The sequence below is a fragment of the Macrotis lagotis genome, chromosome 4, assembly GCF_037893015.1.
Source record: "Macrotis lagotis isolate mMagLag1 chromosome 4, bilby.v1.9.chrom.fasta, whole genome shotgun sequence".
NCBI lineage: Eukaryota > Metazoa > Chordata > Mammalia > Peramelemorphia > Peramelidae > Macrotis > Macrotis lagotis.
In genome coordinates, this window is record NC_133661.1 from 277,864,606 (window position 1) to 277,890,155 (window position 25,550).

General features: G+C 37.7%; 1 protein-coding gene across 2 annotated transcripts in view; it reads left to right on the forward strand.

Moving 5' to 3' along the window:
• The first annotated feature begins 1,660 nt into the window (after positions 1-1,660).
• The window catches only part of RAB15 (RAB15, member RAS oncogene family), a 50,997-nt gene continuing 27,107 nt past the window's right edge, over positions 1,661-25,550 (forward strand). The window contains exons 1-2 of one of the 2 annotated variants that reach the window (XM_074236106.1): positions 1,752-1,840; positions 3,564-3,648. Coding sequence is in view for 1 of the 2 variants with exons in the window: in XM_074236105.1 (XP_074092206.1) it covers positions 1,717-1,840 (124 nt within the window). In the remaining variant the exon portion in view is untranslated. Of the gene's footprint in view, positions 1,841-3,563; positions 3,649-25,550 lie in introns of both variants that reach the window. The other variant, XM_074236105.1, reaches the window with a different exon arrangement.

Sequence of the window (25,550 nt, forward strand, 5' to 3'; positions counted from 1 at the left end):
AACTAGGGTATTTGGCCTGGAGAAAAAAAAGATTTAGAAAAACTCTTTTCAAGTATTTGAAGAACTTCACTTGGAAAAGGAGGAATATTTGTTAAATTATCCCAAAAGAGAACTAGGAGCACAGGGCAAAAATTTCAAAGACTAGTTTTAGGTTTGATGGAAGACAAAATTTTCAAGAAATTAGACCAATTCAAAATTAGAATGAGTAGCCTTGGAAGGCAATGGAGTCCCCCTTAGAAGAAGGATTTAAACCAAAGCTGGATGACCATTTGTTGGATATTTGAAAAGAGAGGAGAGAGAGAGAGAGAGAGAGAGAGAGAGAGAGAGAGAGAGAGAGAGGAGAGAGAGAGATTTCTTTTAATGTAATAGTTGGACTAGAATCTGGGTCTTCTAGTTTTTTCCAACTGTATAACTAGGTAGATATTTCTATTACTTCACTTCTCTCTTGTCTGATAAGCTAGGTTTGTTCTCCTCTAGTGCAGGTTCTTGACAAAAAAAAAAGGGTTTCGGGAACATTTTATTTCACTCTTCTAAGTGCCCAACTCATTCTTTATTGCTAAATTATGTCTTTAAGGGGGCAATTCACTCTTTTCTACCATTGGAGGAGGGTAGAGGTGGCCAATATCTTGATTAAATATTATCTAGAAGCCTAAAATAATACCATTGCCTTCCTAAGCAACTAGAGCGATGAACAGAGATCAATGAGTATTTTGCAGTTGTAGTTTTATGAGCATCTGTCCTTCTTGTGAAGCAATGAGCAGCATCCTTCCTATTTTAAACATGAAATTAATGTGGCATAGAAAGAATCAGAGGCTATATTAAACACCAGTATCAGCTTTTGGATTTTTCATAGCCCTCGATGACTCGATATGAACTCAAATAAGCCATGGTTGGAATCCACAATGTCAGCCAAATAACGGAGAAATCCTGTATACCCGCTCAAGCAGGTGGGTTAAAGGCTAAAAGGCCAGATTTTTGTTTCAATCCCAGTCGTTTTAGCAAAGTAAACCCAGAGGTAGGTGTGAAAATGTAAAGCAGCATTTAATAGGATGGTCCTTAATCCAACCTTTTCTCCCCAACCCCACATTTGCATCTTCCTAGGTGCTCTCATTATTTCTTCAAAATTTCATTTCCCCTAAGAATAGAGAAGGCTGAGGCGCCGGCAGTCAGAGGGGCCTTCCTTCTGTGAATCTGCACGCCACCTTCCCTCTTAGAGCCTCGTCGCCCCACTTCCACCCCGAGCCCCCCGTTTCTCCCAGTCCCAGCTCGCCACTCTCTCAGCTCCCCCGCCCCCTCTCCCTGCGCTCCTCGGGGCGAAGAGGAGGAAGGGGCGGGCGGGAGCTGCCGCCGCCGCCGCCGCCGCTGCCGCCGCTGCTGCACCCAACGCCGCGCTAGGCGGGCGGCGGGCAGAGGCGGCGGGCAGAGGCGGCGGGCAGAGGCGGCGGGCAGAGGCGGCGTTTCTCCTCCCACGGCCACCGCAGAGAGCGCGGAGCCCGGCCCCGGCCCCTCGGCGGGCTTCGTTCTCCCACGCCGAGGGGCTCGCCGGAGCGCCCGGAGCTCAGGCGGGGAGCCCCGGCCCGCCGCAGCGGCAAGCATCCCCCCGCGGGGCGCCGGCCACGATGCCGCCCGCGCCTGCGGCTGGAGCAGCCCCGGCCGAGCGGGGCTAGCCCGCTCCCCGGTCGGCGCCTCCGCCCCGCAGCCCCCCCGGCCCCAGCCATGGCGAAGCAGTACGATGTGCTTTTCCGGCTGCTTCTGATCGGGGATTCCGGGGTCGGGAAGACCTGTCTCCTGTGCCGCTTCACGGACAACGAGTTCCATTCGTCCCACATCTCCACCATCGGTAAGGGGCGGCGGCTGCGGGAGAGCGAGCGAGAGTGGGAGCCGTGGCGGGGGCAGCGGGGCCCCTGCGGCGGGGAACGGCCCCCGGCAGGGGCCACCAGGGGGCTGCTCCCTCTGCCGGGGTGCCGGGGAAGCGCCGCCTCCGAATGAATGGGTGGAAAGAGGGCTAGACTCTTCCTGTCCTCCCCCCCGTGGTCAGCTGAGAGCAAACCCTTCTGAGACCAGAAGGCTGGAGATTGGGGAAAGAAGTGCTTCAGGAATGGAAAGTAGGGGTTCGCGACTCTGTTTCTCCCTAGTTGGGCTCCTGTGGAGCAGCAAGCCGTGATGCCGCGAACCCAAGAGAATGAGAGTCAGTATCTGGCTTCCCTTTTCCCCACAGATAGCCTGCAATTTATAGGGCCCTGAGCTTTATATCCTCAAAGTGGCATCATTATCAGGCTAGAGAGCATGTTTTTCTGAAGACCAGACCAAGGGTACAACAGATGCTGCTGCTGACTTTGAGACTTTGGATCATGGTGAGGGAGAGGGATATCCAGTGTTTTGAAATGGTTACAGAGAATCAATCTACAGGCCTTACTTGAGTGCCCCAGGTATAAATACACTTTAAAAGGAGTCCCTGCCCTCAAGGTTTTCCTATTGTCCCACAGGGAAACAACCAGTACACATACAAAATATGTGGAAAATAAATCCAAAATAATTGGAGTTCTGACACTGAACAGTTAGAACATTAGGGATATTAGGAAAGAAGGCCTCAAATAGGAGGTGATATGTAAGCTGAACTTGGGAAGAAGTTAAGATTCTAAGAGGTGAGGAGGGGTGCACTTCAGTCAGTGAGGATAGCCTATGGAGAGGCAGAAAAAATAGGAAATGGAGTATTGTTTGTGAGGAACAGCAAGGAGACCAGTTTGGTTGGAACAGACCTTCAGTGAATGGGAGAATAATGAGTAATAAGCCTGGAGCCAGATTGTAAAGGGCTCTAAATGCCAAACAGAGATACTTGTATTTTAACGTAGAGGCAATAGGGAACAAATGGAGCTCTTCTGAGCAGGAGAATGACATGGTTAGATCTATGCTATGGCCATGTGGAAGATGGATTGGAGAAGGAAAGAATGAAACAAGCATTTATTAGGCACCCACTATGATTTCATTTCATCCTTAAAACAGCCCTGGGGAGATAGGTACTATTATTATCCTCATTTTACAGATGGGGAAACTGAGGCAGAGGCAGAAGGTCTGTTATATTTGAGACTGGATTTAACTCACATCTTCCTGACTACAGACCCCTGTGCCACCTAGAAGCTTGAAGCAGAGAGACCAGTAGTATGGACAAGGGGTGAAAATGACTTGAAGTAAAGACTGTATTGAGAAGGGATTAAATTTAAGAAGTATTGTGGAAGTAAGAGTTGATAATAGTTGGCAACTATTTGAAGATTCGGCTGAGTGAGGGAATGTGAAGAAGCAAGGATGACTGAATTTCAGATCTGAGTGACCAGAAGGATTGTGGTGCCCTCAACAGAAACAAGCAAGTTAGAAAGAGGCATTCATTTGAGAGAAAGATGGAGTTATTTTGAACTGTTCAGTTTGAGATACCTTCAGGACATCCATTTAAAAATGTCTAATCAGAAAAGCTAATATTGGTGTGGGTTTGGAGACCTAGAGAGAGATTAGTTCTGGATATACAAATTTGGGAGTCATCTGCATAGAGATGATATTTGAATCCACAGGAGCTGATGAGATCACTGAGGAGGTATATATAGAAAAGAGAAGAGAGCCCAGGACAGAGCCTTGGGAGTCATTCACAGTTATGAGGTGAGACACTGTTGATATAACCAGCAAAGTAAACCGAATAAGAAAAGAGATGAGTCAAAAGAGAATACTGTCATGACAACTCATAAAAGAGAGAGGACTCAATAGGTAATGTTAGTCAACTGAGTCAAGTAAACAATGTTAAGGACTGAGAAAAGACTGCATTTAAGAAAGATATCATTGGTAATCTGGAAGAGAACACTGGTTTGGAAGGAGTTGGAGAAACAATTGGGAGGAGCAGTAAAGGCAATGAGTGTAGAAAGCTTTTTCTAGTCCTTTGGCTATGAAAGGGAAAAGAAATATATACCTATAGCTTGAGGGAATGGTAGAATCAATTGAAGGACTGGCTGGGAAGATTGAGACACAGTGATAGAATAATGTGGAGTTAGGATGGTACAAGGGAGAGGGTTTGAATTCCCAGGTCATAAATGGTATTTAAAAAATACTTTAAAAAATTTTCATTAATCTGAGCCTCACAAACACCACCAACATGAATATTTAATTATACATTGAAGAATAGAAAAAGAGGACTTTATATGAAACCCCAAATCTCTAAATAGCTTTTTTAAAAATAGATATGAAAACTCAATGTATTAATGTCAAAGCTATTCTGTTTCTCTCCTCAAATATCTTCTATTCTCTTCTGTGAGGTTTTTAAAAAAAAGGTTTCACTGAACTCTCTCACTCTGTCTCTCTCTCTGTGTCTCTATCTCTGTCTCTATCTCTTTCTCTGAGTCTACATTTCTGTCTCTGTCTGTCTCTGTCTCTCTCTGTCTCTGTTTCTCTGTCTCTGTTTCTCTGTCTCTGTCTCTCTTCCCATTCTTTCCTATCCCTCTTCCCCCTCCCCTTTCCCTCTTTCACATTCATTACGTAAGAGAGGATGCTGTACAATGTTTGAATATTGGATAGAGAGCTGACCTTGAAGTCAGGAAACCCTGGGTTCAAGTTCTGCCTCTGACACATACTGATTCCCTAGGCAAGTTATTTAGCCTCATACTGGCCTACACTGATACGAGGAGTTTCCTGAAATAGGAATTCCCTAAACTATTCTTATCCTTGAAGTAAAGTAAAGACTGTATTGAAAAGGGATTAAATTTAAGATATATTGTGGAAGTAAGAGTTGATAATAGTTGGCAACTATTTGAAGGTTGGGTTGAATGAGGGAATGTGAAAAAGCAAGGATGACTGAATTTCAAATCTGAGTGACCAGAAGGATTGTGGTGTCTTCAACAAAAACAGGCACGTTAGGAAGAGGCATGTATTTGAGGGAAAGATGAAATTATTGAATGAACTGATGCTGAGTGAGATGAGCAGAAACAGAAAAACTTTGTACTACATGGGGGTGAGGACCAACCATGATGGACTTGCTCATTCCCTCAGTGCAACAATCAGGGACAACTTTGGGGAATCCATGATGGAGAATACCATCTGTATTCTTATCCTCCTCTGACCTCAGTTCTCTGGATTATTTCCTTTTATCTTTCCTAATAGCACCCATAATATTCCATTACATTTATATCCATCATTTGTTCATCCACTCACCAATTGATAGCTATCTCCAGGTTTTGTTATAGCAAAAAGTATTGCTATTTTTGTACATATTTTTGAATATTTCCTCTGTCTTTGATCTGTTTGGAGGTATATGCCTAGTGATGATATGGCTGAGTCAAAGTTTAGGGACAGTTTAGTGACTTGTTGGATATAGTTCTGAATTACTTTCCAGAATGGAGCTGAACAGCTTCACCAATAGTGCATCAGTATGCCTGTCCTCCCACAACATTTCCAACAATTGACATCTTTTTTCGTTTTTTTTTTTTATCTTTGCCAATCTGGTGGGTGGGAGGTAAAACCCTCAGAGCTGTTTTAAATTTGCATTTCATTTATTGGTGATTCTGAACATATTTTTCATATGGTTGTCAATAGCTTGGATTTCTTCTTTTGATAAGTTAACAAGCATTTATTAAGCTCTTACTATTTGTCAGGGACTGGAGATACAAAGAAAGTTTTTTAAAAAATATTTTATTGTTTGCTTTTCCAACTATGAGCAACAGTAGTTTTTACCAATCATTTTTTTTAAGGTTTTGAATTTTACATTTTTCTCCCTCTCTCTTATCCCTCCCCCTTACCCTGTTAGAAAGTCTAATAGAGGTTCCACATTTGTAACCATGCTAAACATAGATGCATGTTGATTGTGTTCTGAGAGAAGAATCAAATTCAAATAGAGGAAAGAAAACAGACAAAAAAAATATCATAATACATAAGACAAGGGGCAGGTAGGTGGCATAGAGTACTAGCCCTGGAGTCAGGAGGACCTGAGTTCAAAGCCAGCCTCAGACACTTGATAATTTCCTGGCTTGGGCAAGTGTGACCTTGGACAAGTCACTTAACCCCATTACCTTGTGAAAAACAAAACAAAAAACATAATACATAAGACAACTTTTAAAAATTGAAGATAATAAACTTTGGTCTTCATTTAAACTCTACAGTTCCTTTTCTGGATATGGATGGTATTTTCCATTACAAGTCTTTTAGAATTGTCTTTGATTATTGTACTGCTGAAATGAACAAGTCTATTATGGTTGATCATCATCCCATGTTATTGTTAGTGTGTATAATGTTCTTCTGGTTCTGCTCATTTCACTCTGTGTCAATTTATGCAAGTCTTTCCAAGCTTTTCTGAAATCCTATCTCTCATGATTTCTTAAAGAACAATAGTGTCTTGTTCAGTTATTCCCCACTTGATGGACATTCCCTCAATTTCTAATTCTTTGCCACTACAAAAAGAGCTGCTATGAATATTTTTTTAAGTCGGTCATTATTTTGTTCTAGGTACAGGAGACTAGGTACTCCACCTTTAAGATTATCAAGTCTAGACATTTCTGGGAACTACCTACAAAAATGTCAGAAAATCAGACCCTGGAATTTTTTTTAGGAAGTTAGACATTAGATATTTCTGGACCAGTTAAACACCATCTCAACTCAAGACTGTATATTCTGTATTTCATTGCATTGTTGAATGCAAAGTTCTTCCTGAATCATTTCTTCTTTTGACATCTTTTGGGTCACAACTGCCTTTTTTTTTAAAGGTTTTTTTGCAAGGTAATGGGCTTACCCAAGGCCACACAGCTAGGTAATCATTAAATGTCTTAGGTCAGATTTGAACTCAGGTACTCCTGACTCCAGGACCAGTGCTCTATCCAGTGCCAGCTAGCCACCCCCACAACTGCCTTTTAATTATATGCATTACTTCCTTCTGTCAACTCTTCCCAAGTCTCTCCCCACTCTCAGATATCAGACTAAGTGAAAGTAAAGGAAAGAAAAAAGAACTTGATAGTTTTTTTATATAGACAGTCTCTTTGCTTCTCAACCCTGAGGTGAAGACAATGTCTTTTTGAAGGGTCATTTCCTAGTGACCTCCCCATCAATGTCTGATAGGTCTCAAAATCTGAACATCTCATTGGAAAGAAAAAAAAAGCTTTAAGAAAATGCTATGAATAATTTTGATACAAAACAAAACAGTCCCTGTTTTCAAAGAGCTCATAAAGAGGAGAAAACTTGCAAAAACTACATACAAACAAGATATATACAGAATAGATTGAAGATAATCTGAGAGGGAAGGCACTAATTAAGGAGGACTGAGAAAGACTTTTTAAGGTTTTATTTATTTTGAGTTTTACAATTTTTCCCCTAATCTTTCCCCCCCCACAAAAGGTAGTCTGTTAGTCTTTACAATGTTTCTATGACATACATTGATATAAGTTGAATGTGATGAGAGAGAAATCATATACTCAAAAAAGAAAAATAAAGTATAGAAGATAGCAGAATTACATAGTAAGATAACAGGTTTTTTTCCCCTCCTAAATAATAGTCTTTGGTTTTTGTTCGAACTCCACAATTCTTTCTCTGGATATAGATGGTATTCTCCATTGCAGATACACCAAAATTGTCCCTGATTGTTGCATTGAGGGAATGAGCAAGTCCATCAAGGTTGGTCCTCACCCCCATGTTGCTGTTAGGGTATATAATGTTTTTCTGTTTCTGCTCATCTCTCTCAGCATCAGTTCATGCAAATCCCTCCAGGCTTCCATGAATTCCCATCCCACCTGGTTTCTAATAGAACAATAGTGTTCCATGAAATACATATACCACAGTTTGTTAAGCCATTCCCCAACTGAAGGACATTTACTTAATTTCCAATTCTTTGCTACCACAAGCAAGGCTGCTATGCCATTTTTGTAAGGTGTTTTTACCCTTTTTTCACAATCTCTTTGGGGTATAGACCCAGTAGTGGTATTGCTGGATCAAAGGGTATGCATATTTTGGTTACCTTTTGGGCATAATTCCACATTTCTCTCCAGAGAGGTTGGATGAGTTCACATCTCCACCAACAATGTATTAGTGTCCCAGATTTCCCATATCGCTTCCAACATTGATCATTGTCCTTTCTGGTCATATTGGCCAGTCTGAGAGGTGTGAGGTGTAAGAAAGACTTTTGCAGAAGGTAGGACTCTTATGACTTGATTGAAGCCAGGGAACCCTGGAAGTTGAGATAAGGAGAGAGAAACAAAACTGGAGTATTATGTTCTCAGAATATCAAGAAGGATGTGCAAAGTTCATAGAAGCTGGAGTAAAGTGTAAGAAGATTGAAAAGGAAGGGGCAAGATTATAGAAACTTTAAAATCTATTAGTTTTAAAGCCAAACAGAGAATTTTATATTTGATTCTGGAAGTGATTAAGGAGCCACTGGAACTTATTGAATAGAGAAGTGATATGACCAGATCTGAGTTTTAGGAAGATCAATTTGACAACTGAGTGGAGATGGACTAGATTAGAGAGAGACTTGAGGGAGGGAAACTAATCAGTGAGTTATTTATTTTCATATTTATACGTATAACTATTATATGAATGTATATCTTCTAATATATATATATATATATATAAAACAAATTTTAATTATTTTTTAAAAAATTTTGAGTTCTAAATTCTCTTTCTTCCTCCCTCTTCTCCCCTCTTCCTGAGATGGTAGAGGTGGTAAGCAATTTTTTTTTTTTTTAGTTTTTGCAAGGCAATGGGGTTAAGTGGCTTGCCCAAGGCCACACAGCTAGGTAATTATTATGTGTCTGAGGCCAGATTTAAACTCAGGTACTCCTGACTCCAAGGCTGGTGCTCTATCCACTGTGCCACCTAGCTGCCCCCAATGGTAAGCAATTTAATATAGATAGTTGTGCAGTCATATAAAACATATTTCTATGTTAGCCATGTTGCAAAAGAAAATACATAATCATGAAAAATAAAGTAAAAAATAATATGCTTCTAGTAGTCTGATTCCATCAGTTCCTTGGTGATGAATAGCATTTTTCATAAATCCTTTAGAATTACTTGAATTGCTGAGAATAGTTCATTTACAGTTGATCTTCATACAATATTGCTATTACTGTATACAATGTTCTCCTGGTTCTACTCCAGTTTAGTTCATGTAGTTCATCTTTTTTTTGCTTTTTGTTTTTGGATGCATCCTAATAGGCTATTTCCATAAATCTAGGTGTGAGATAAAGGTCTGCATCAGAGTGGTGGCAGTGTCAGGGGAGAGAAAGGGTTGTGTAGGACAGATGTTATATATCCAATTCAATTGATTAGAAATGGAGGAGGGAGGAAGAGCGATTAGAAGTTGAAAATGATATCTAGTTTGTGAGTCTGCCTGAGGGGACAGTAGTACCTTGAACAAAAATTGGGAAGAAAAGGAAGGGATTTTTTTTGAGAAAGATAATGAGATAACTGCCTGTTCTCAAATGATATATTGGGAAATGGATCTTCTTTTTATATATTTAAATCTGTTCCTTAAATACAGTGGATATCAAATCTTTACTTGAAATAATTGCTAATAATTTTTCCTCTACTTAATTGTGTCTTAATTGGTTTTACTTGTACAAAACCTTTTCAGTTTCATGTACTAAGAAATTGTTGATTTAACTTCCTGTTATCCTCTCTATCTTTGGTCAAGAAATCTTTTCCAATTCATAATTATGAAAGTATATCTCCATTCTTCTCCAATTATATTTGACCTGACTCTTTATATCTAGATTATATATCTATTTGTAGCTTATTTTAATATATAGTGTGAGATATTGATCTAATCTTAATTTCTGATAGAAAACTTTCCTATTTTCCTAGCAGTTTCATTAAATAGTAGGTTCTAACTTCAGTAGTTGAGATCCTTTAATTTTTTTTTTTGAACACTATGCTAATGATATTCATTGCTTTTGGATCACAATCTGTTCTTTAAAAAACAAAACAAAACTTTTAAACTATCAAATTGTTGATGATTATTGCTTTGTAATAGAGTTTGAGATCTGGTACTTTAAGATTCCCTTCTCTCCATTTTTTTTTTCAGGATTTCAGTGATTCTTCATTTATTCACTCAGATGAATTTTATTAATTTTTCTTTGCTCTACAAAGTAAACATTTAATAAATTTGACATTTGTTGTTCTTTTTGAGTCATGTCCAATTCTTCATGACCCTATGGATAGTAGAGGTTTTCTTGGCAAGGGTATTGGAGTGGTTTGCTATTTCCTTCTCCAGTGAATTAAAATAGGGTAAATGATTTGCCTAGGATCACACAGCTAGAATATAAGTGGGGCTGGATTTGAAATCTATTTTCCTGACACCAAATCCAACATTCTATCTACTGATCCATCTACCTGCTTCTTTTAATAGATACAATACTTATAAATAAATTTAAGTAGTATTGCTATTTTTTTGTATCATCATGCCCAAACCATAAGCAATTAATATCTCTTCTGCTAATGTTTGTCTTTTTTTCTGTACAGTGTTCTGATTGTTGTATTCATGACTGTTTTAGAAGATAGACTCCTAGATATTTCATACATTTAGTAGATATTTTGAATTGAATTTCTCTTTAACATTCTTCCTACTGGTTTGGGTTGGTAATATTTAGGAAGAATGATGAATTCTTTGGTTTCTTTTATATCCTGCTACTTTGATGGAATTATATTTTTCAGTTAATTTTTCTAGGATTCTTAATATGGACAGTCATGTCATTTGAAAAATACAAAATTTCAATTTCTTTTTTTCCCTCTTTTTTAGCTAGCATTTTTATCACTGTGTTCAATAATAAATGAACATCTCTGATTAGATTGAAAAGTTTAATTATTTGTTTTTTGCAAGGCAATGGGGTTAAGTGACTTGTCAAGTAATTATTAAGTAATATTAAGTAATTATTAATATTAAATAAGTAATATTAATATTAAGTAACTATTAAGCTAGGTAATTATTAAGTGACTAAGGCCATTCCAGGGTTGGTGTTCTAATGACTGCATCACCTAGCTGCCCCCAAAGCCTTTAGTTTATCTCCATTACATATAATACTAGCTCAGTGTTAAGTCAAGAGTATTTATCATATTAAATAAAGATCTGTTTATTCCTATACATTTTTCTATTTTGAACAAAAATGAATAATATATTTTGTCTTTTTTTCTTATTGATATAATCATGGGGTTTTGATTATTTGGGTTATTTATATATTATTCAATTTATAGTTTTAAAAATATTGAATGAACTTTATATTCCTGGTATAAATTCTACCTGATGATAATACATAACTGTTTTGATGTGTAGCTATGACCTCTTTGCTAATACCTTATTTAAAATTTTTCTGGTAATATTCATTAGTGATATTGGTTTATATTTTCTTTCTCTGATTTTCACCTACTTGGTTTAAATATCAAGACCATATTTGTTTATAGAAGGAATTGGTTAGGATCTTCAAATTTTCTCTTTTTACAACAGTATGTGTAATATTGGAATGAATTTTTCTTTGAATGTTTGGTAAAATTTGCTTGTAAATTCAGCTTGTTCTGGGTCCCCCCCCCCCTTCAGCAATTCATTTATTATGCCTTATTCAATTTCTTTTTTCTGAAATTAATATTCTCTATTAATTCTAATAATATTGGCAATTCACTTTTTTTCTAATATTTATCCTTTTCTTTTAAATTGTCCGTTTTGGTTTTTTTTAGGTTTTTGCAAGGCAAATGGGGTTAAGTGACTTGCCCGAGGCCACACAGCTAGGTAATTATTAAGTGTCTGAGGCCAGATTTGAACTCAAGTACTCCTGACTCCAGGGTTGGTGTTCTATACACTGCACCACCTATCCGCCCCTAAATTGTCCATTTTGTTTTGTTGGCATAACATTTATCGAAATAGCTGGAGATGGTATTGCATGCCTATAATCTCAGGTGTTGGAGAGGCTGAGGCTGGTGGATTGCTTGAATTTTGAAGTTCTGAGCTGTAATAATTTAAAGACAGTCAGGTGTCTGCCATATAGTTAGCTGCTGGCAAACTGGCCCAGGTTAGAAGTAGTAGGTTAATAACAAATCAGTGATGGCCCACAAGTGCCTCTGCAGTTCTAGCTTGGGCAAGAGAGAGATATCTATTCTTCTTAACCCCCCCCCAAGAAAAAAATTCAGCAAAAAAAATTTCTAATAATATTCTTTGTTCTTCTTTTTTAAAGAATTGACTTTTTAAAATTTTTTTTTTTTGGAAATCAACATTTTGGTTTTACCCTCTTTTAAAATCAGACTAGGTACTCATCTATCTCTTCTATTTTATTTTTTTCTATAAAAGCTAGCTTTTCGGTTTAATTGTCAGTTTAATGGAGTTTTGTTTGTTTTGGTGGGGTTTTTTGCTTTCAATTTTGTTAATTTCATATATGTTATTTAGAATTCCTATTTCTATTTAAAAGTTATTGTTTTTTTAGTTTTTTAAATTTTCATGTCTTCATGGATTTATATTCTCTCTCTCCGTGTGTGTACACACACATTTGTGTATTTATATGTTTGTGTGTGTAAATATATATGTATATATATACATATATAAATATATTGTTGATGAAAATATATTTATGTATGAATTTTCTACTCAGGATTACTCTGAGGGCTAAAAGTTTTAGTGTGATGTCTCATAGTTGCCATTTAAGTAATTTTTTATTTCCATAATTTCTTCCTTGATTCATGAATTCTTTAGAATTACATTATTTAATGTCCAATTAATTTTAATCCTTTCTTTAAAATAACTTTATTGTATATGATTTTATTGTATTGGGGTAATTAAAGGATATGTTTAATTTTTCTAAATTTCTTTGTAATTTTTTATGCCCTAACACATGTATATTCCTTTTTATTGCAATTCAGAAATTGTGAAATATCTATCTTTTCTGACTTCTAAAATCCTATTCAAAGTTTTTAGATTTTTCCTATTAGCTTTTTGTTAGATTTGTTTAAGTATGAAAAAAATACATTGAGGTTTACAACTATTATAGTTTTGTTGTCTTTTTCCTAAATCTTTTTCCTTTAAGTTTTCAAATTTCACTTTGGGTTTTTTTAAATTATCATTATTTAATCTGGATGGTAATCTTTTTGTGATGTAATATTTAAGTGCTGCAAGAAAAATTGGACAGGGCTACTCTATTATACATCATGGAAGCATTTTAACTGAAAGTCCTCAGGGCACATAATAATAATAGCTAATATTTACATAGTGCTTTAAATTTTACAGAATATTTTATAAATATTCTTTTCATTTGATCCTCAATAAAAGGTATAAGGTAGCTGCCTTTGAAGAAACTGAGGATGACAGAGGTTAAAGTGATTTGTCCAAGGTCATACTGCTAGTAAATAGGATTTTGGTCTTTCTGATTCCATGTCCAAGTTTAGCTGCTTACCTATAGCCAAAGATATGTCTTGAATAGGGAGTGAGGAACAACACACATGCAGATATGCAGATACACATACACACACACACACACACACAGTGAGAATCTAAAAGGGACTGTGAGTGTGATGATGACATAGAGCAGTAGCCAGCTTGGCTAGGTATTTGGCAAAAGACTGAGTCTATTTTTAAAGAGAATGGAAGAGTCTCAAGAATATATATCTGTTCTAGTGGATGTGGGTGGGAAAGATCCATCCCTGAGAATTCATTTTTAAAAAATCATTGTTGAGACATAGCTCTTTAAATAGACATAGAAGAAGGGGCAAACTATACTCATAGTACTAATAGGACTGTGCTATGGTAACATAACCATAGAACATTTTCTTCTCCCCCCCCCCCCCACTTATGAAAGTCCTTTGCTCACATGGGAGTGATGATCAACCTTGAAGGACTCACTTATTCCATCAGTGCAACAATAGGGAGCAATTTTGGGCTGTCTGCAAAGCAGAGTGCCATCTGTATCCAGATAAGAAGCTGTGGAGTTTGAACAAAGTTCAAGGACTATTCCCTTTAATTTAGAAAAAAAAATAGATATCTTATTGTCTGATCTTGTTACCTCTTAGAATTCTTGTCTCTTCTCTAGGGATATGATTTCTCTCTCATCACACCCAATTTGGATCAAGGTACAACATGGAAACAAAGTAAGGACTGACAGATTGCTTTCCGTGGGGGGGATGGGGGGAGGGAAGTAAGATTGGGGGGGGGAATTGTAAAACTTAAATAATATCTTTAATAAAAATTAATATAAAAAAAGAAAGTCCTTTGCTCTCTCTTAAGTCTTGTGGATATAGAAAGTGAAGAGTATACTTACTGTCATTAAATCTGCAGTTTTGCCTACAGCCTCCTGTTTCTCAACTCTTTTTTTTTTAAAGGCAAATGGGGTTAAGTGGCTTGCCCAAGGCCACACAGCTAGGTAATTATTAAGTGTCTTGAGACCAGATTGGAACCCAGGTATTCCTGACTCTAGGGCCAGTGCTTTATCCACTGCACCACGCAGCCACCCCTGTTTCTCAAATCTTAACAGTACTTCATAAATGTTTATTATTGTTAACTGAGATACCAGTTTACTGGCAAAGCATATCAGCTGACTTTGGAAAATAAAATCATTTTTCCACAGCCCTTATTCAGACAGCTTTTTTGCATCATCACCCCAAATTGGACTTGGTGTTGAAGGACCAGAAATCTCTTAGTCTTTTCTTTTACTGGAAGGAAAACTTGAATATCACTAGTCAAGCAATGTTGGACTAAGTCAGCATTTAGGTGATACTATGATACCTCAAAGACTTATAAGATATTTATGAAATCTAGTGGCAGAGGCCATGATTGCTATTCCTCTTTTTTAAGTATCTGAGACTGTATTTGAACTTGGGAAGTTGGGTATTCCTAACTTTAAGCCTAGCACTCCGCTATGCCACCTGCTGCCCCCATCATCTATATAGCTATATCTAATTTATACACATATACCATATAGAGACATATATAGGAAATCATCTGCATAGAGCTGATAGTTGAATTGTTTCATTCTTTTAAGCCTTATGAGATAGGAAAGTGGGGGCAAAAGAGTTTAAGTGAATATAACTAGTATATGTCTCAAGCAGTATTTGATTTCAGGACCCTCCTAATTCAAAGACTAGCACTCTTTTCCATGTCATGTTTCCTCTCACCCAATGAAAAATCTGGGCATCCTAAGAAAGGGACTGATCAGAACATTCTGGAGTTAATTTCTTTCATCAAAATCCTTCTTCCCTAATTCATGGTTCCTGAATGGTTCCTCTCTCCTCTCCTTAAAACTATGACTCCTTATCTTATTCCACATATACCAATACCACTATTAATTGCTATCTAAATGTGTAAATGTGTAATGACTAGGAAAATTTTAACTAGTTCTGGATATCTTCTCCCCTTCCTTCTTTCCCCACACTTTCTTACTGACCTCATCTTCTTCACCACCTCCTCCTCCTTCTCTTTCTCCCTTTTCTTCTTTTCCTTCTCCTCTTCCTCCTCCTCCTCCTCCTAAATGATTCCCAGCTTTACCTGTCTAGCTCTAATCTATTGGATTTTTCAAACTGGATGTCAAACTCAACATCATTCTCTCTTTTTTTTCTGAATTTGAACTATTTTATTCTATGGTATAACCATTCTTCTAAATAATTGCTATTAACCTGAACTTCTCATTTTGTTCTCCTGTCCACCAGGGGACTCATTCAGCTCAGGAGAGAAAATAAACAAACATGTGTACACTTGGATAGGGGTGCTAGCAGGACAACTAATAGAGCAGTCTTTTGAAAGTATCAAACAGTTTTTTAATAGCAGAAAACCACAAAATTAGCATACAGGATAAAAACAATGATGTAACTCTAATTTGGGCAGGATGTAACTTGGCAGGATGTAACTCAAGTCAAGGAGTTCAAGAACCGGGCTATCAACAAGTGAGGTCACAAATGACACAGTTGTATTATCAAATCAGAGTTCCATGGAAAGCCTTCAGCTTGAGGGTCACCAGAGCTTAGGTTCTTTTGTAGTCATAACTGACCTTCTAACCCAAACTTGCTAAAGGGGCCATCAACAACTTTCCTTCCCATAGCACATTCAATCATTTGCCAAATCTTGTTCCTATCCTCTAAAATATCTTTTACATCACTATGCTTCTCTCTACTCACACTACTATCACTCTAATTCAAATCTTTATCTCTTTTCATCTGGACTATTGAAATAGCCTTCTAACTGCTGTCCTAGGTGTGGCTCTATCCTCCATACCTCTGCCAAATGGATATTCCTAAAGCATAAACTTGATTATGTCACTCCCTTGCTCAAAAATCTCCAGTTCACAACTAGTGTGAATAATCAATACCCTAAAATGGTCAGCCAACTTATCAACTAATCAATATTTATTAAGTGCCTACTATATGTAGGACACTGTACTAAGAGCTGAGGATACAAAAAAGGGACTAAAGACAGTCCCTGCCCTCACTGAAGTTGCTTACAATGTAATGCAGACAGATATATACAAAGCAAGCAAAGTACAGGGTAAATAGAAAATAATCAGAGTATCCTAGAATTAAAAAGGATTGGAAAAGCTTCCTGAAAAGTGGGATTTTAGTTGGGCTTTAAAGGAAGCCAAGAAAGTCAGGGGTCAGAGGGAAAAGAAAAAGTGTTCCAGGAGAACATGCCTAGAAATGAAGAAAAGACATGGAGTGTCTTGCTTATGGAACATCAAGGAGGCCAGTGTCAGTGTTCTGATTTGGAAATATTTAGTTTTAGATGTCATCTAATTTGAGATATCTGAAAGACAGAGATGTGAGATTAGAAGCCAGCAGACAGTTTGGAACAGAAGAGGTAGATCTGAGAATCATCAGTACTGAGATGGTAATTAAATCCATGGAAGTTGTCATGAAATCACCAAGGAAAGCACCATAGAGGGAGAAGAGAGGAGGGTGCAAAACAGAATTCTGAGGGACACCTATGGTTACAAGGTGAGATCTGGAAAAGGATCCAGAAAAAGATAAAGGGGTAGGAGGAGAACCAGGATAGAGTGATCAAGTATTGAAAAAAGTGAGGAGAAAAAGTAGAGACATTTATTTTTTTTAGGTTTTTTTTTTTTTGCAAGGCAAACAGGGTTAAGTGGCTTGCCCAAGGCCACACAGCTAGGTAATTAAGTGTCTAAGACAGGATTTGAACCCAGGTACTCCTGACTCCAAGGCCGGTGCTTTATCCACTACACCACCTAGCCGCCCAGAGACATTTATTTTTGATGACTTTTTCGAGGAGTTTAGCTACAAAGGACAGAAGAGACATAGGATATTAATAAATATAAAATATAGTTGCATGTATTTGAATGTGCACTATTTGAAGGTATAATATGGCTACTGGTTCTCTCACTCAAATCCAATTCATGTGCTTGTCATGACGTCACCTCCTTGATGTCATGGTCTTCGAGAATGAAGGACAAAAACCCCATTATTATAATGTAGTTATAAAAATAATAATATCATATATATTAATAATATAATAATGTAGAAGGAAATTCCTGATTTGTACTATTTGGACCTGACTGTTTAGCCTTCTATTGGCTTCTAATATCTGTCCCAATCTGGTTGTAGTATCTTTCCAGATTATCATTTGCATCCCCCTCACACTCTGCATTCTAATTTAAAATGCACTATTTGCTGGCCAACTTATATGATACCATTTGCTGAGTTCTGACTCAGGTCAGTTTCTGGGTAGTTTCAATTCAAAACTGTAAGGGAATGAAACTCTCAGTCCATCTAAAAGATAACAGAAAATTTACTTGGCCATAGTAGGGGAAGAACATTCAGGCAGCAAAAGGATGACTATCCAGGATATAGCCTTGATTCAGCTAAATGTGCTCTCCTGGGTAGATGTTGATCATTCTCTATTATGTGATTAGAATCCTGAGAGAATGTTCTTATCTTCTCCTGTCTTGGCTGCTTTGTGTCCAAGTGACCAGAAAGTTCCATCAATGGTTCCCGTCTCAGTCTCCCAAATCCATTATATACTAAGGATAGTGTCAACATTTAAAAAAAAATTTTAAATACATATGCAGTCATGTAAAACATTTCTCATATTAGTTTCTTTGTTCAAAAATATTTAAATAAAAGAAAGAGAATGAAAGTGAAAAATAGCTTGTTTTAGTCTTTATTCAAACAAGATCAGTTCTTTCTTTGGAAGGGGGGTATAGTATGCTTCATCATTAGTCCTTTGGGATTTTCTTGGATCATTGTATTGCTGAGAATAGCTAAGTCATTCAATTTTTCTTTAAACACTATTGCTGTTACTGTGTATAATGTTCTCCTAGTTCCTTCACTTCACTTTGCATCAGTTTATGTAAGTTTTTCCAGGTTTTTCTGAAGTGCTCCTGCTCATCAGTTCTTATAGCACAATAATATTCTATTATAGTCATATACCATAGCTTGTTTAGTAGTCATTCCCAATTGATGGGTATTCCTTTGATTTCTAATTCTTAGCCACCACTAACAATATCTCAAGTTAAAATTAGCCTAACTTAGCAGGAGAGGGGCTTAGGGTACTGTTCTACCACACCATATCACTTGTTGGTAAGGTCTTTTAGAAGACTTTCTACCACAGAAATGACCTTAAGAGTGTTACTGGATAATCCTGACTTCAAGGATACAAAAACCCTGCATAAGCAGCACTGAAGGAGGAAATGAAAAACCAAAAGACAGCAAAACCAAAACCAAAAGAATGGAATGACGTCCAGCAGAAGCAATTGAAAATGGGAGACAGAAGTCCAGAAATCTATCCAAACCACTCTGTGGGGGCGGCTAGGTGGCAGTGGATAAAGCACCGGCCCTGGTGTCAGGAGTACCTGGGTCTAAATCTGGTCTCAGACACTTAATAATTACCTAGCTGTGTGGCCTTAGGCAAGCCACTTAACTCCCTTTGCCTTACAAAAAAAAAAAAAAAGATGTCAAACCACTCTGTGTGTGCATGCATGAGAGAGAGAGAGAGAGAGAGAGAGAGCACAACTTTGCATACTACCTTAGATATAGTAAGTGTTTAATAAATGAATGACAATGTTTCCTGACCCACCATCTAGGGCCTTCCTCTTCTTTAGAATATCATGGAGGATTGAAGAGGGTATCAAATCTTTGTCGCATTTGAGGCCTCCATGGGAATTCCTCTCCTTATTCTGTAAGATCTGGGTAGCTATTTTTTTCATTTATATATATTTGTAATTTGTTTTCCAATTACATACAATGGTAGTTTCTACCAGTCATTTTTTTTTTAGGATTTTGCAAGGCAAATGGGGTTAAGTGGCTTGCCCAAGGCCACACAGCTAGGTAATTATTAAGTGTCTGAGGCCAGATTTGAACTCAGGTACTCCTGACTCTAAGGCTGGTGCTTTATCTGCTGCACCACCTAGACCCCATACCAATCATTTTTGTGCAAGGTTTTGAGTTTTATAATTTTTTTCTCCTTCCCTCCCTTCCTCCCCCCCCCCAATAGAAAGCAATCTAATGCAGTCTTTACATTTGCATCCATGGTATGCATATATCAAAATTGAATGTGTAGTGAGAGAAGATACAGCTCCAAAAGAAAGAACATTAAAGATAGCAAAATCATGTAATGCAGAAGGTAACTTTAAAAATTGAAGATATTAAGCTTTGGTCTTTAATTAAATTTCATAGTCCCTTCTCTGGGTACAGAGAGTATTTTCTATAACAGATCCCCTAAAATTGTCCCTGATTATTGCATTGATGGGGTGAGCAGGTCCATCAAAGCTGATCATCATCACATGTTGTTGTTAGTATGTACAATTTTCTTCTGAGTCTACTCATCTCACTCAGCATTAATTCATGCAAGTCTTTCCAGGCTTTTCTGAAATCTCTGGGTGGATATTTTTATCTCCACTTTTTCTCCAGAAAGAAGCATAACCCGGTGCTCCATTGGTTCTTTAAGCCTTCCCTGGGGAAAAGTGGTCCAATGACCACAGCACACTATGGTGGCAGCAAGGTAGATGAACCAGTCAGTTACTCTCAGTACCCCTTCCTAATACCTGAGCCTCAGGACCAGTGTCTGAACATCATCTCAACTCCCCTCACAGCTTTCTCCACAGCCCCCACTTTGCTGGACAGTCTTCCAGGAGCTAATATTCCAATACTGTTGTTCCAATTCAGTGATATCTGACTGTTCAAGACCTATGGATCATGGCATGCCCAGACCCTTCTATCCTCCACTATCTCTTGAAGTTTGACCTGTTACAAGAGGATTGGTGTGGCCAATTTAAGATTGAGAGGTCTTGATGGTGAAAGAATTCATATAGCCCTGGAATTTTAAAACTGTACAGGTTTTATTATACAAGTCTGCAAAGTATACAGATTAAAATCTTTTCTCCTTCAGGAGAAGCATCAAGCATCTTAAGGACAGGTTAAATAGTAAAGGACCAGACCAGGTGCCTGAGGGAAAAGAAATTGGAAAGGAAAATAGTCAGGAGACCTGGCTGTGCTGAATATGAGGAGGGAAAGAGAGAACAGCCATAAAGGACTGCCTTAGTCTGGCCACATGACATAGAGGCCTATAGTTCTCTAGTGGTCCTAGGCTGGAAGCATGTGGCACTACCTTAGGAAGAGAGAGAGAGAGAGAGAGAGAGAGAGAGATTCCCCAGTCTTGTAGGGTGAAGAAGAGAGAGAGTCAGCTTCTCTTCTAGTCTGACTTAAATGTACCTCTGCAGTGGGTTGGACAAGGGTGGCACTTGGGGAGTGGTCTAGCACCTGGCTCCAGGTATTCTTCATAATGCAAACTATGTGCTGATCTCTCCTATCCTAAGGTATGTTACTCTAAGTCCAACAACATCATTTCCTATGGAGGATGACTATCAGGCCAGTGAAAACTTGACCCATCCTTAGCCAAGGTCAGGTTGGAGGAAGGGGAAGAGCTGAGGCTGTTTCCATCTTGAATTCACATTTAACAATGGAATCACTTTGAACAACAGGGAATCCCCTAATCAGGCACTAATAAGGGGATTCCCTGTTGTTCAAAGTTCTGTTCTGCAGAATTTGTTCTAATCACACCATCTCCCATGTCCATAACTCCCTAAATCAGTCCAAGTTTATATTTGTTGTTTCTATACAGAAAGGCAATACAGAAAAGAAAGCTAAAGTGTGTGTGTGTGTGTGTGTGTGTGTGTGTGTGTGTGTGTGTGTGGTGGGAGGGGGGGTTGTAGGGGTGTATGTGGTGGGAACACATATGATAGTGGGAATGGTGGTGAATTCTGGAGTCAGAAGTATAACCAAGAGAGAAAAGGAGGATGACCAGCCTTGGCCCCTCCCCATAGTGGAGGCCCTGAAAAGAATTCACCAATGGGATAAATGGGCTAGAGGCTTCCAGTTTATTCTGGGGTGAGAAAACCCCAGATACTGAGGCAAATTTCCTGCTGAGAAAGTCACTAAATCAAGTTGACTGATGGTGAAAGAAGCATAACTAGAAGAAGAACTGATAAAAGTTTAAACAGCATTTTTCAAGGGGTCATTTACAATGGGGGGGGATGGGAGGGGGAGGGGATTGATTATTCCCTGATGTTAAATCTAGAACCATTTCTATATTCATATGTGCCATTAGGAATACTCAGTAAAACCACTCATAGAGAGCTACAGGTTGTTATTTAGTTAATAAATCTCTTCTAAAGTGTTAAATCAAATGTTTGGAACCTTTACTAAAAAAGGATCAAAGGAAACCAGTCTTATACCAGGATTCCCACTAGTGGACAGCAACAGATGACTTATCCCCAGAAAATAGGTTTTCAAATAAGGGAGGAAAAAAATCCATTAAAACACTAATAGTTGATGTTGGAACAACAGTTTCAATAGCATTTTCTATAAATTTCAGAACACCAAAGAAACTTCCCTCTCCCTCCTCACCAATATTTCAGCTTGGTTCAGCATTTTAATAATGCTAGAAAAGCTTTAGAAAATCAAACTTCTCTCCACATTCACAAAAAAATGTCACTATAATGAATACCCTTGGGGTTAAAGTTCATTACCCATTTAAAAAACCTTGGAGGGAAGGGGCAGGCAAGGGAAATACTTAAGACTTCCAAAATAAAAGCCATTCCTCTAAAACTATTCTGATATTTGTAGCTTCTTTATTCAATACGTTTATTGATACTAAACTTCTATTGAGTCTTTCTTCATCTTTTGTCTTTTTTAGGTAAAAAGAAACCCCAAATTTTTTATCCCCCAAATTCAATCCCTCCCTGTAACTTGAATTCTGAGTAGAAGGCCCAGCACTAACTTAGCTTCTAGTCTTTCAAATACAAAAAACAATTAAAAATTCATCCAATAACAATTTACTGCAACTATCTTCAGGATACCATTTTTCAAGGACATATCCTATTCTTATTGGTGTCTAGTTACTGAATTGCCACAGTTTTGTCAATAATTTCCAGGAGAGTGGGGGTGGAATAGGTTATGATAATGGACCTTTTTTTTTTTTTAGGATTTTGCAAGGCAAATAGATTTAAGTGGCTTGCCCCAGGCCACACAGCTAGGTAATTATTAAGTGTCTGGGACCGGATTTGAACCCAGGTACTCCTGACTCTAGGGCCAGTGCTCTATCTACAGCACCACCTAGTAGTCCCATATAATGGACCATTCTTGCCAGAGGTGGGTGAGGTGACCAATGATTTTCCATTGAATTGGATTTAAGCTTCAAAAAGTTATCATTTATCTCTCTTTAAGAGTCATCCAAGTCTAGAGTGAGAGTCAAGTTGATTGACAATGGACCAAGGTACAGTGTGTGACTTTGGCCTTTCTAAATTAATATCTTTCCCAGGTCTCATATCAGAAGTATCAACAGAAGAATGAAAGCCATCTGGGCCTCATTTTCCTTGAATTTGGCCATCCTCTATCTACAAATATCATGGGGGTGGGCTGGATTCTGGTCAGTTCCATGGCAGTTTAGGTTTAAAACTGAAATGAAAAGAGGCATTTCTTTAGCTTTCCTGTGTTGATGTTGATTATCTTGCTAGTTTTTATCCTGGTTGTTTTATACCAAAGCAACCAGAAAGGTCAATGACCTGAGCCAGTTAAATTAAAAAAAAAGGTTCAGTTTATTTTTTAAATTTAAAAACTTTTTTGAAAGCAGTTTCAATCCTTTTTTTTAAAGGTAAAATAGTCTAATTTCCATTGGGGAAGGGGAAGAGCATTGTGTACCTTAGGATTTTGAAACTAACACCATATTTCATCTCCTGCCTTCCTCTCTGCCTCTTAGAATCTTTAACTTTTTAAAAATTCAACTCCAAAACAAGTCTAGTTTGTCTCCCCCAGTTACTAATCCTTCCTCCAAGAATTAACTTTATATTTAATTTGTGATATGCATAGTTTTCTTCTAGGAGAATGTAACTTTTGAGGGAAGGGATTACAGTATTACAGTATTTTGCATTTCTCTGTATCTTTGCACCTTAACACAGTGTTTCTAAACTCCCCAGATCTCACTCTACTTGGCTTAGTCCAGCTTAGTCCAGTCCAGCACAATGCTTCTGGCCCACTCCAACTTTGCTCACATTTGCTTAGCACTAGTATTCCCTGCCTCATTCCAGATTCTTCTCAGGCCTCTTTTCCTAGGGTCTAGACTTTCACCAGCCTTCAGCCTTTCCAGAGAGAGAGAGACAGAGACAGAGACAGAGACAGAAACAGTGAGACACACACACACACACACACACAATGACTCCATGTCCCAGGAATATATTTTGCATGAATTTATTCCTATGGTATCCATTACTCTCTATTATTTCATCTAAAGCAATATTCTTAGAAAATTACTGGTAGATAATATATGCCTCTACTCCACCCATCATTCCTTTGAACTTTAATGGGTTTTGGCTTCTGATATATTTGCAAAGACAAGAAAAACATCTTTTTCTGTATATTAGCTTTATATTGAATGCTCAAGAGCTTAAAGTATGGGAAAGGGGGTTATAATTCTCATTCCTTTGGTATGATTTTAAGTTTAAATTAAACTTGAGAAGAAAGGGGTTTGAGTTGAGCTTTACCATCCAGTATCAAAGAGTTATAAAGAACTTTGTAAAGTAGTTTCATATGGACTGGGGAAAGACAAGTAGTAGGTTAAAAGAAACAAAGTAAGGCACAGATTAAAGAACCAGGGCAAAGAGTAATAGCTATTTATGTTCTATTAAGAAAAGGAACAGGATATAATGGATAAAGCCTTGTACATGGAATCAGAAGACTTGGGTTCTAGTCCTAGTTCTAGTTTTGTGTGACCTCAGGCAAGTTATTGCTCTGGACCTGCATTTCCTCATCTCATTTGTAAAATGGGGATTATTTTTACATTGTTAAGCTCACAAGATGGGAGGAATCAAATAAATCAGTGTGTGTAAAAATAAAAAAACAATTTTGAAAACCAAAATTTAGTGCATACAATAGAAACTATCTTTTAAAAACAATCTTCATATAAACATATTTTTATGTATAACTGATATATATGATCCCCTTTTTATATTTAATAGTATTTTATTTTTTCTTATTACATATAAAGATAGTTTTCAATATTCACTATTATGAGATTTGAGTTCCAAATTTTTCTCCCCCCTCCCCAAGATAACAAGCAGTCTGATATAGGTTATAAAATAACTTCCATTCAAAATGTGATTAATATGACTGGGTCATATTAATCATATTTTAAATGGAAACTATCTTGTAACTGCCATGTATTGATATTATCATCTATTTAGAAGTACATTTTTTCCAGTTAGGAATCTGGGATAAAGAGGAATTAGCAGTCTTATCCTGGAATTGAAATTCTGAACCTAGACATAAATAAAGACCCTTTGATTCTTTCAATTTTGGTGACAAAAACTCCCTCATCACAAGAAAAATCCATTGGAAAAACCTAGCCAGGGCTTGAACTTGTGCTGACAGCTTTCTCATGCTGATGGCTACATTCTTTCCTATCTATTATAACCACTTCAGAAACCTGAGACCTTGTTCAGGTCTCTGCTAACTAGGACAAGGCCTGGCCAGAGATCAGATGATGAGATAGTTTCAGAGTAGAAGAGGTATTTTTTTTTCCCTATACTCTTCTCCCCTTTCTATTCTGGACAGACTGCCAGTATGACAGTGTAGCTAAGAAAGTGAACAAAGCATTTCTTTCCTGGTTGATTACATTAGCTTAGGTGGGTGAAAGAATCTCTAGTTGCGGAAAGGATGGTCTTCTGACCTCTTATCAATGCCTTGTGATAAGGCTATTCTAAACCATTCAGAAGCTATTTGTTGAATATTTACTATGTGCAAAGCCTATGCTGATGTAATATATCATTCTTACCTTCAGTGAGTTATAATATAGTTGGGGAGACATTACTCAGGGGAAGTTAAACCACACAAAGGTTAATTTAATAATAGCACAAGAACTATCATAGCGTACTGAATAAGTGATATAGATAGTATAATAGGAGATCAGAAAAGGAAGGTAATTGGCCTAGGATGGTTAGCAAAACCTTCATGGAAAAGGTAAAATTTACACTAGGCTTTGAAGGGCAGATAGGTGAAAGGGAAGGGGATGGGTATTACAGAGCAAGGAAGAGATTAAACAAAGGCATAGATCTGGGAATTTATGTGGCATA